The sequence below is a fragment of the Clarias gariepinus genome, chromosome 28 (genome assembly GCF_024256425.1).
Source record: "Clarias gariepinus isolate MV-2021 ecotype Netherlands chromosome 28, CGAR_prim_01v2, whole genome shotgun sequence".
NCBI lineage: Eukaryota > Metazoa > Chordata > Actinopteri > Siluriformes > Clariidae > Clarias > Clarias gariepinus.
The window spans coordinates 19351320-19364118 of NC_071127.1; the positions used below are offsets into that span (position 1 = coordinate 19351320).

Genomic DNA, 12799 nt, shown 5'->3' on the forward strand with positions numbered 1-12799 from the left:
TAAATGTTCACGGTCTCGACTGTAGTGGACTCCGAGCCACCTCAGCCAGGATCGTCATTCACGGACGTACTGTCTAAATGTTTACACCCTTTAAATGTTCTATTGTGGCAAAGACCCTCATCACCGTACTGTACTTAAAGTCTTCTGTGAATGTCAATCAGTTTTACACCTTTAATTACCAGAAATATCATCACAAGTCCTGGTTTGACCTGAAAGTGCCTCGTACTAAGCAAAATAAAGTGTGAGCAAAGAAAATGATGCTAAATTTGATATTCTTCTCTGCACACACTCGGTCCAGTCCCAGGATCACTGGGCATGAGCTGATGGGATCCAGTCAATCTCAGGGCAAGTTGGAAGTAGTTTCAATACCGCTCCATAAGATGTCACCAAAAACAAACAGAATAATAGATTAGGAAACCAGCTGACAGAAGTGAAAACAGGCAACCAATCCTTAAGTTAAAACAGTGAATGTTGAGGATTCTTAAAGGTTTTAATCCGCCCAGCTGATGAGCCTGGGTTCATTTAAAGCAATCATGTAGATTATTGTGAACTTCATGCAAGAAAGATTAAATGATATTAAAACTCAGACCTTTAGTAGTGAGCTGTGTGAGATGCTCCCTATAACACATGTATTATAGGTGTAAGTGCCGTGCCATCCACACTTCTTCAGGTTTCTGTCTACACTGATGATCTGAGTGGGAAGGAGAGGAGGTCTCCTGCAGGGGAGGAGCTGTCTGCCTCCCTTAATAATGTGTGCTGCTGCCAAGAGCTCACTGCCTCGGCTGGCACCGGACTGGACGGGAATGCTAAATGTGCGTAGATGTTTTAACTCTACCTTTATTTTTCATTAGCTTTATTACATGAACTTCTCCGGTAGTGGATGAATATGCAGCACGCTCATCTTGTAGGTTTTTGGGGAATTTACTGTCAGCCGTGCAACTTGTTTCCAGATGAGATGAGATGAGACGAGACGAGAGCATGTGTGTGGACCAAGGACCAGTGATCATGCCTAGACACAGCAAGCACAGATGTAATACAGCTTAACCAAGGCAAGCTTATTAAGGTAAGCCTTTAATCAGTGAGTTGTTGGTTCTGAACCGTCTTTACAGGAACATCTCTTAATTGCTTACAGTAATTATACTCAGTTATTGCAGGCATGTTGAGTGTACAGGAACGACAGATACAGACTGGAGCTCCACTACATCAGCTTGTTCACTATTAAGCTTAAGTACAAACACACACACACACACACACACACACACACACACACACACACACACACACACACAAACCCCTGGCAGTTCAAAGGCAGTAAAACAGATTCCACCTGAACGCATTTCACACATTCAGTCTGAAAGCTGAATCAATATTTGGCAATCTGAGTTTGTTTTGCGTGGGAACTTCACCAACATCACCACAGACACGGAAGAAGGAAAAAGACGTCCAGAGTTCCTGCTATCATCCCTCACCTGCACAATTTTTCCTAACGTAATTTACATAACTTTTATTTTTTTTAACAATTTAATGTTTAAACAATATTTCATTACATCATCGGATAAGGAGCAACTGTCATCCTCATCATTCCTTGATCATAGCCTTAAAACTATTAAAACTGCCTCAGTTGGGTTCAGACGGATCGTCTTCACCTCCCCCAGATGACTCGCATCAGTTACCTGCTGAGGAGAAACAGGATTAACCAATAGCAGGTTTAGACCCGGTCCCTCAAAGGAAAAAATGCTCAATTTTATTTTTTTTATGTTTACGAAAAACAGCATATTTCATTGCTTTCTGTGTGCCATGTGCGTAAATGTAAGTACTCAGTTACCTTTGGGAAGCTCAGATGTGGTAATTATGATGTGGAGTGTTCAAGCGGTTTTGGTTGGAAAAATTGACGTCATGAGAAAACTTTGTTTGTATATCCTAACTTTTATTTGCATCATTGATGAAAGAAAGTTTATTTGACATTATTAAAAGAAAATCATGGACTGAATGCTTTGGTGCCCGCTTCTGGGTGTGTCACGCCTTGTGCCCACAGTTCCCAGTGACCAGGCTGCAGAACCCCCAGAACCCAACACAGGATAAAAGGCTTATAAAAGATGGACAGATGAACCGTTAACATGCATAATTACCCCTTAAATCGAACGCTGCACTCGACTTTCCTCAAAAGTGTGTAGTTCAGGAGCTCAGGATGATGTTCTGTTGTAATGCTCCAAAAGAGTTGTAATGTGACTAAAAGCGTTTCAGTTTCCTGCTGCTCATTTCCAGTTTCTGCTCACTTCTCCTCTTAACTTCCATATCATTATTGTGAGAGTGTGTGATTAACGTGTGTATGGTACACATATCTTTTACACAGTGTTAACCTACATTCCGCTATACTGTAAAAGTCTCTTAACAGCAGGGTCAGTTCTTCTGTCTTTGATCTAGGTCGCATTTCCTCTTGCTTGCAATAACCACATCAATCTGGTGACCAACTGACATCACCAAACTGCTGCATTCTTCTGTTGTGATGCTTTTTCCAGGCTTGTATCACAGCTATTTTCTGTTGTTTTGTGTTTTTGGGGGATTTCCATCTTCAGTCTCCTCTTCAGGAGGTGAAACGCTGCTAAGGTCTGCTGATGAACTTGTCCAGCCAAAACCTCCCCACTTCCCAGCCTTATCATCTCCTTGGTTTGTGTTGCTGTGTGTTTTGGGTCGTGGTCAATGGCTCTTTAGAGCTCATGAGTTCCATCATCAATAGAAGTCAGTCAGAACGTCCCAGAAGTAGCCATGCAAGCTTAAGCCAGGACAATATCACCACCATGCTTCACCCATCAGCTCGTATACGTATTCTGGATCAGGAGTAGACTCTCTCTCTCTCTCTCTCTCTCTGTTTTTCCATTTTAGTCTTTCCATCGCTTTGGTAAAGGTTCCCCTCAGTTCCAGGACTTCTGTGCCTTGTCTCTGGAATTTATTTATTTATTTAGTGAAATCCCAGTCTGGGATTCTGAATCTTACTGCTGATTAGAGGTTTGTATTTTCTGGCATCCGTATTCCAGTCCTTCTCAACTTCTTCAAACAATGTATTGTGAGACCATCACCTGTGACATCTGTGGGACCTGGTTCATGTCTGCCTGTTAGTACACCAGTGCTTTCTTTTTCCCTCTGGACGTTCTAAATTTATTGTCCATGTTCAAAGTCTCTGTTCTTTTCAAACTAACCCTGCTTTTCTCCCATGTACATTTCTCTTGCCTTCCTATTGGTTTATCCTTTTTAGCAACCGAATTCATTGGTAAAACCAAGAGCTCAAACCAAGGGTAGACATTTAGATATTCTACCTATTCAAACCATCAGTCTATCCAGGCTCACACTGGCAACAACAATTACATTTTAAAGAATTTAAATAATCCAATGTTTTTGATCTCCTGGAGAATGGGTGGGTTTGTTCTAAGTTGTTCTAACACATCTAAATGTAATGATTTGGAAATGAAAGGTATAATTCTGATCTTTCATCTGATATTTATATATCACCTTTTGATCTCAAACCCAAATGTCTCTGCTGCTCAAAAACCTTCAGAGAGGACAGTAAATGCCATCTCATTTGTTTCAATCCTTTATTAATTTTTTCTTTACTTTGAATCAATCATTGAATCCCACTTTTTATTTCAAAAACTGTTAGTGTTAATGAGAATTAGCAATAGTGTTCAATATGTCATTGTACTATCATGCCCCCTAACTATCTTCGCACACATTCAGTCTCACTCCGAAATGTCCAATAATGAAAAAGGACAAACTAAATGATTCATTATGGGAAAGCGCGAGTAATTGGAAATACTAGCTACCCCATTGCCCAAACATGTGTTAGGCATTATTAAGCTTTAGCAGTTTAGGTAGGCCCCTACGAGTGGCTCCATCACTTGCTGGTGTACTTAAATCTTTAAAGACAGGAAATTATCCACACAAATGATACCCAGATTTCCACTCTTACCCTCACTTGTGGTTGGAACAATCTTTCCACAGGAAGGCTCATTGTCCCAGATGTGTTAGGAGGCATGGGTTTTGCCCCTTGATACAGTGGGCAAATTTGTACCCATGTCTTAAAATTTAAGGAGCATTGGAACCACAGCATAAGTATCTTTTACACTGAAATTCTGTGATTCTCACAGAAGCTGATGACTTTGCAGTGTGCTACAAGGATAGAATGTTTACTATGTTCCCCATATACAGAATGTATGTTACTGCATCCACTACACACAGAGTGTCTTTATTATACTTTAGGATCCAGTTTATGGCAATAAGTCTCAAAGGTGATGGTTCAGTGGGGTTGATTTCAGCCAGTGCTCTGTGCAGGACACTTGAGATCTTCAACACCACTCCAACACTCTCTTTAACACACCATCTCTTCATTGAGCTAGCCTTCTGGATCTCACAGGGGCATAACTATATATGGTTGTGATGGTTAGGGGTGCACATATTTTATCTTTACAATAATATGTTTTTGCTATTGTCCTAGCTTTGTATACATTCCATATAGGACACATTGTATAGATGTAAAGTTACTGAGTGTAGCTCCGCCGTTGCTCTGCACAATATGTCCCAATTGGACCACCATAAGGCCCACAGGATGGATCATTCTCATTAAAGGTGACACTAACATTGTCGTGCTGTGTGTGTGCTCCTGATATGAGTGTCTCCAAAGTCAAACAGTATCTGCATCATGGTAGTCCCGTTGATGGAAAGAGCAAAGGGAGATACACTGCACAGAGCTACTACTACAACACACTGTAGATAAACATCTCCCCTCTACTGAGTGCTAACCCTCTCCAATACTAACAGCTGCTAAGGAGGAACATGAAAAGTGCTACATTGAAAGATCAGGAATCATGTCAAGCTTTTAACTCTTACCTTCTTCTCAAGGGATTTTGACCTGTCCTGCTGTTCCTATTTAACAGTTTTTTTTAAACTCAGATACACACATTCACACTTAGCACCAAAGTTCCATGACATGGAATGTGACCCTAAAAAAAACAGTGACTTTGGTGGAATTTACCCTTTAAACATTTAAGCTTGTTTATCAGCTGCATCTTCTCTCCATTAACACTGTGTTCTGGGAGACTGCTCTGGGTCTTTAATGGCGCTGGCACGAACAGTCAGCATCAGTGTTTCTCAGGACATCTACTCTTTTCCATCAACCTTTCCTTTGCTTCATGTGTATATGTATTTATGGATGTGTGTGTGTGTGTGTGTAGGGACAGAGGTGAAACTTGGGTTTATTATTAACAAGAAACCACTCAACAATGAGTCCTCTGCCCTTTCCACCAGAGCCCGGTTTTTTAAAAGCTTCTTATCGCTAAGTAGTTCTTAAGTTGTACCTTAACCTAACGTTCATACTCTAAGTACTGTATCTCTTAGGATCAACCTTAACTCAACCGTAGCGTAGTTTCAGCTCCAGACGCTAGTCGCCGCCACTGAGCAGCAGTCTTTATAAATCAGCGGCGTATGGAAGCACATTATGGCACGTTATCAAAGTCGTATTAATGATGGAATATACTGTAGGCCTGTTTAGGAATTTTATTCTATTTGATATTAGAACTAGTAGAGTGACTTTTAATTAGCCTATTTCAGAATGTGGCTAATGCATTAAAATTGCCAATCACTTTTAATATTAAACAGGTAGCAAACAATTTGGCAGCGATACAGCGTGTTGTTGTGCTAAACTGAAGACGAGGTTCATGTACATTTTTCCTTAAGGCAAAACTTCAGCCCTTTTCATATTTTGCCTGAGGTGGCTATTTAAAAAAAAGTTTCGCTTTCCGAGGCAACAGATTATGGACCTTCTTGACCGTATCAGACCTGCACTTGCCAGGCCAACGCTTCGTACTTACGCTCTACGTCCCAATGTCCAGCTGCTTGCTGCTTTTTGTTTAAAATATGTTTTATTGATCATTCATGACAGGTTGGACTTTTCTTTTGACACATTTTATTTTATGATGAAATTTGATTTAGTTAAATAAGAAAATAAACTTAATTTTTCTGAGTGATTTTAATGCTTTATACCCCTATCTTACCTATGTGGTCTCGCGCGGTGGCCGTAAGTAGGGTTCATCATGATTCACCGCGAGTTTTTGCACTGTGAATACGATTCCATTTTTCCGTGTGAAAAATTAAAAATGTTTAAATATGTAAAATTTTTTTTGCTGGTTCTCGCGGAAGCTTGCGGATCATGCAGGACTTTGCGGAAGGTTAGCGGACCCTTTGCGGGCAATCGCGGAAGCTCACAGTGCCTAACACCGCATCTTACCGTAAGTCAAATCGCATAGGTGAGATAGGGGTATTACGTACCGTGAGCCACCTCGAGATCTGCAAGGTCCTCAAGCTTCCGCATGTTACACATGTTTAATTTTTTTGCGCGGTAAGATGGAAACGGCACCAAAACTCACGCTGAATCGGGATGAACCGTACTTACAGCCACCGCGCAAAACTGCGTAGGTGAGATAGGGGTATTAAACCTCTGTCATCTCATCGTATTTATTCCATAAGTGTGCTATACAACCCCAACCACTGCTTCACATTGTTTCTGAAGCTGGTGAAGAGTGTTGTTAGCTGTTTGCCAATCAACTATGATCGTAAACCCGGTTCGTTTCACCGCCACAGGTTACATGAAAATATTAGCAACAGTTTGGTAATTTAATTTATATATTTGTCTATTATGGCCTGCTATTGATAAGTTAACCCATGTTGAAATAAACGTTATTGGAAGATATTAGTGCAATGTTTAATTTGCATAGAAAGTGCCGTCTTTCTAAAGGCTGTCATGCAAAAGGAGTGAGAAATCGATTCTGGAGCAACCGATATCAGCTAATTCAGTATATCTTATAAGATATCAGCTAATTCAGTATATCTTATAAGATATACTGAATTAGCTGATATCGGTTGCTCCAGAATCGATTTCTCAATTCGGTTTTTAAATAAAACCCGGCCCAGATATATAAGATGTGGGAAAATTATGGTAATCAAAATATTGCTGAATAAGTTGAGTGTAGCTTTCTAATTGTCTTTTCACTTTATTTGTATACTTATCCATTTCCCATTAAAGATGTGAAAAGATAGCATGGTTTAACAGAATGGTTTACAAAATTTTGCGTGTAAATGTTCGCCATATATTCACTATATTTTTCTGTCAATTTGAACCAATCTGGCCAATTTTTCCTCAGATCTCTCTCCACGCCGAGGCATTCTCACCATCAGAAATGTCACTCAGTCAGTGTTTTTTTTTTATACCATTCTGTGTAAACTCTAGAGACTGATGTGTTTAAAAGCAGAAAATCAGATTTCCTTTACTCTGTTTGTTGTGAACATTAACTGTAGCTCTCCGGGGCGTCCCGAGAAGTCATATCAGCTCCTTGATGCCTGCGAATCATGTATAGTATCCTGGAAAGTGGTCCCGGAGTGCAAGGGTGGGATGTCTGAGTGCTGCTGCCATGTGATTGGCTGATTGGATAAATGCGTATGAATGTGTAGTTGTACAACTGTTTCTAATAAAGTAAATGTAATGCAGGTTAACATTCCATTAAGGTGCAGGTTGTACTTTTCAGGCACACTGCCGCATGTTGAACATGTTTGACTTATGTAGGCTCACCGGGCAACAGCCTCTAATTTGCCACTGCATGTGATAGCTGCGTACCATAAAACGTTCATAGCAGGTGACAACCTGCCTTGATGGTTATGGATAATTCTTAATAGTTATTTCTACAGTGATGGACGTGTTTGAATGCATATGTTTGCTAAATAATGTTCAGTTATTGGGTAGATGAGAGATGAAGAGCCATTTTTATGTGAACTTTAAAGGTATGAATGACAAAAGGCAAAAGTATTCAATGATAATAATCAAGTAAAGTATAAATATGCATACATACTTTCTTTCTGATTTCAGATGCCTAAAAAGAGCCTACATTATTTCCCACATGAGAACATGCTCAATTGATCCTGGTTTTCATAATTAAGTTAAGCAAGATGATGTACTTGAATACCCAACTGTGTGTGTGTGTTAAAATGAATGCATTTCTGCTCTGTTTTATCATTTGATCTTCACTTCCATTGCAGAGTCAGAGAGTTGGAGGTATGAGATCCCACAAGGCCCAAACCCAGGCTTCAGCCTCGTCATGCTGTCGGCGCTTGCCATGCTTCAATCTGAGCTCCAGGAAGAAAAAAGCAGGGGTAGTCCAGGGTAAAGTGCGCATCCGCTCCATGCCTGGGGCATTCCTCATGCTGGGAATGATAGTAGTGATTGTTGGAACAACCCTGGCAGTGGTGGGGTATTGGCCATACCGTGTGCAACGATCAGCAGGAGGTTCAGTGAGTAAGAACCTATCTCAAGGATCTAACTGGGGCCTTGGAGCCAAAGGTTTGTTCTCAACAGCGAGTCTGATTCACACAGACAGGATGAAACTACTAGGTCCTGTTATTATGGGAGTGGGACTATTTATTCTCATCTGCGCTAACACAGTACTATACGAGAATCGAGACAAAGAGACTCAAATTCTGCTGTCTGAGATGCAGAGTGTGATGCGTACCATGTCTACTGTGCCCTCAGCAGACTTCACCCATGTGAACTCACTCATCCGGCACTACCCGTGGCTCGGCAGCCTGCCTGCAGCCCACTTGAACTTCTTGTGCCTTAAAGGACTGGCCTCGTCTGATCCATTGCTTCAGGCCAGGACCACAAAAGAAGAGACTGTTTCACTTCAGAGAGAGGTGATGCACACTGAGGTCCTCCATCATCAACAGTCTTTATTCGTCTCCTCTATTCGTTTATCAGATTCCTACAACGCCATCAAAGATGAAATCAGCATTTCCCTGGACGTAGAAAATGGAGAAGTCTCTGGCCACCAGACCCAACCAGAGAGTCACTGTGACCTGACTTCATCTTTTATGTCTATCCCAGAGGGAGAGGACTGGGAGTTAAGCACTGTCCCTCCGAGGCGTTCCTGTAGTATGAGTTATAGAACTAATTCACACTTGTTCCCCAAGCCCTTGGTTCATTTGGAGGAAAGGGCAGGGCAGAACACAAGGTGCCTTGAACAGTTATGTGTGTCGGAGGTATGTGTCAATCAGCCAAGGATGAGCACAAATACTCTGTACTTGGACTTTACACCTATACAGTGTCAGAAGCATCACAGTTGGCCTTGACCAGATCTTGGATTTAGGATGCATCGCAAACCACCCAGTCATCTAAAAAGGGTTTTCAGTTTGGGACTGAATAATCTTGTGCCCAATCTTAGCCAAAACAGAGTAAAAAATGATATGCTATGGTCAGCACTGTCAGAATTGTAATCTATTACAGTATCTAAAAACGAACCTGTTGGATAAATTAACATTCCATTGTATTGAAAAGGAAATTCTGCACTGTGTAGCCAAATACTGTAGGACATGACAAGTAATCCCTGTTTCTGTGTTCATGACAGGGACTCACTTCGTCATCGCAGCCAAACCTTTGCTTCTTTCCAGGACATTTTAATTCACATAGAGCGCAGTCTATACTGCATCCCCAACAGGTGGTACTTTTAGTCTCTAGTACCCAGTGAAATATTCTGAGGATGTTTTCATGTCTACAAACTTCTGTAAGTCGCTCTGGATAAGAAGGTCTGCTGAATGTCCTAAATGTAAATCTATCCGTTTAAAGATTATTGATATGATATGAAAAAGGGCTTTCCATGAATGTGTGTGTGTGTGTGTGTGTGTGTGTGTGTGTGTGTGTGCAGACATCAGTGTTATAAATATCTACAGGACTCTTTATCTAAACAAAGACCAGGAGGAAAATGATATGTTTTGGTTCACTGTCAGGTTGTCTATCGAGAACATCTCCACCTCATACGGTTCCAGTGACTGCAGCATTCATGACCTGAACCTTCTATATCTACCTCTCTCCCTAGTCTACAAGGCAGCAGAAAAAGAGAAAAAAACATTCATTTATTATGTTATATGTACATTACTTTTAATAGGTTAATAGTTTTTGGGCTACTTTAAGATGATTGCTGTTATTGCATGCAGTGATGTACTGTAGGGGTAATCAATACATTTTTCCTGCAGTAGGCGGAGCTTGACTAAACTCGCCTCATGTCACTGTCTGTTATGTGTGTGTGTTCTGTATGCTGCATGGGTGTGTTGTGAATAAATCAGCATCTGTGTTCTGATGGATGGAACCTGTACACTAATAACTAACTGGAATTTATAACTGTGTCCCAAATAAAGGCAATAACAGAGGGAAGTTCTTACTTATGTTCTCTATATATACCAGTTAGCCATAACATTACAATGCAATCATGATGCCCAGTATTGTGCCACCAGGGCAGCTCTGGTCCCACTGGGGGTGTTTCAGTTCTGGTGCGTTTCTGTCATCGCCAACATTGACCTTCTTCATAGATTTGCAGCCTTTTCTGTGAGATCGGACCAGACGGGCTGGCCATGGGTGAACCTTGGGGGCCCGTGATACTGTCACCAGTGTAGTAGAAAATAATTGAAAAGGTGTTATTTGTTATGGCTGATTAGTGTTTATACAGTATATATTTTTATAATTGTGACTTGGTACGAGTGTTAAAAGTCAGGCATGATGATGATGATGATGATAAAGAAGAAGATGCCCTATCTTCACTACATGTGGTGATGCGGTGTGTGACATGCTCTGCCTGAATAAAATGCCAAGGCATCCACATGGTGAATGTGTCCAGTCATTTTTGTAACAAATACAGCATGAAGAAATAAATTTCTAATTTTAAAAAGTTAATTACACACTGCCGGCCAAAAAATAAGTCTCACACTCTAAGATTTCATTCAATCATCTTTAGCTTTGATTACAGAACACAATGCCGTGTCTAATTCTTGTGCTTTCAGAACCTCTTTAATAAAAATTAGGGAAGAAAAACTCCACAGATGTGATAACCTGATCATTCAGTACATCCAGGTCATCTTATTGCCACATGACATTACTGAGTCTAGACCTGAGCAACTGGAGCCACCCCAGATCAGAACACGTCTCCAGAGGCTTGTCCAGTGGACTCTATGTGTGATGGGTGCATCGCTTTTTCCATTTACTCCCTGGCAAATTAAATCCTTTTTTCTGATTAGTCTCACTAATCAGAAAACAAGTGGTTTTCTCATGGTAACCCAGCAGTTTAGTCTCAGCCATGTGGGTTATCATCACATTGTGTGTATTGAAATGCTCTTATTTTTATCTTATATCACTATTAGATAGGTAGTTAGGCAAGTAGGTTGGTAGATACAACTTTATTGTACAAGTGCTTAGGAAACGAAAAGCAGTTTAGCATCTACCAGAAGTGTAAATAGTAGTATATATAGATCAGTGCAAATATATGCAAATTAAAAGGTGCAGATTAAATAAGTTGAGTTATCTATATATGAACCCACTCTCTTGGCTGAGAAGCATGAATAGTCTCAGGATGCTTTACTGTTGGTATGACACAGGACTGACCAGCCAACAAGATCCTCAGAGAGCAACTTCTCCCAACCATCCAAGAACAGTTTGGTGATGAACAAAGACTTTCCCAGCATGATGGAGCTCCTCGCCATAAGGAAAAAGTGATAACTAAGTGGTTATAGGAAAAAACATCAATATTTTGGGTCTATGGCCAGGAAACGTTTCAGACCTTTGAGAGCTTGTGGTCAATCCTCAGGAGGTGGGGAGACCAAAAAAAACCTCAAACTCCACTGATTATGCAGGAACGGGCTGCCATCAGTCAGGATGTGGCTCAGAAGGTGTTTGACAGAGTCAACACTGCACACTTCAGGAATGTTTGAGGTTATACTCCAGTATACCAGAGTAAGATCTGACAAAAACATATAAAAACACTGATGCAGCAGACTTTGTGAAAATGAATATTTGGGCAAAATATGCACTAATTTTCTTTGAACAGTTGATATTGAGATGTATCTGCTTCTCATGATCTGTAACGGCTCTAATCTGAGGTGTTGTGGTGATTTCTGAGGCTGGTCACTCTGAACTTCTCCTCTGCAGCAGAGCTTAGTTTTGGTCTCGCTCCCCTGGGAAGGTCGTGATGAGACACAGATTCATCATGGAGCTCGATGGGTTTAACAAACGCACTCGACACAATACTGTTCTTGAGAACAATTCCAGAAAGGCTGACCTTCATGTCTTACAATAACAACTGACTGTTGTTGTTGTTGTTGTTGTTGCATAATTACCTAATTCCATATGTAATATTTCATAGTTTTGAAATCCCTATTGTTGTTTTACAATATAGAAAATAAAATTACTAAACAGAAACCAAGAGTTTGCAAGTGTTCCTAAACTTTTGAGCGGTGGTACTGTACTGTATGTATATACTGTAACATCAGAAAAGATATATTTAAACAGTTCAAACAATATATCTATGATTTTTACTCTCTGTTTATTTTTTTTCTGACCATATTTCTTTCGCAGAGTTGACGGTTCAGTATTTATTCTTCCAGGTTTTGATCATGTGTCGAAGGGATCTTAACACAGTTCCACTCAGTTCAAATCCTCTTAGTTGTTTTTTTTTTTTTTTTGCTTGATCCAGTGCAATAATTAAACCCTTCTAAAATATTGTTGTTGTTTTTTTGGACAGGCAGATTATATACTGTATATTGCATGAGAGAACTTATCTGTAATGCAACAGCACACTAAATCATTCTATATACAGTAACAGTGTGTAATGGTACAGTGTGTAATGGTACAGTGTAATGGTTCAGTGTGTAATGGTACAGTGTGTAATGGTACAGTGTAATGGTTCAGTGTAATGGTACAGTGTGTAATGGTACAGTGTAA

At 40.4% G+C, this 12799-nt stretch overlaps 1 protein-coding gene across 1 annotated transcript; it reads left to right on the forward strand.

Annotated features, from left to right (window-relative positions):
* Positions 1–812: 812 nt before the first annotated feature.
* On the forward strand, positions 813–10600 carry tmem200b (transmembrane protein 200B). The gene is made up of 2 exons (XM_053490350.1): positions 813–1063; positions 8080–10600. The coding sequence occupies exon 2, from the start codon at positions 8098–8100 to the stop codon at positions 9163–9165; it is 1068 nt and encodes a 355-aa protein (XP_053346325.1). The 5' UTR covers positions 813–1063; positions 8080–8097; the 3' UTR covers positions 9166–10600.
* The last annotated feature ends 2199 nt before the right edge of the window (positions 10601–12799 follow it).

Coding starts and splice junctions, on each gene's coding strand:
- tmem200b (XM_053490350.1), top strand. CDS start 8,098: ATGAGATCCCACAAGGCCCAAACCCAGGCTTCAGCCTCGTCATGCTGT.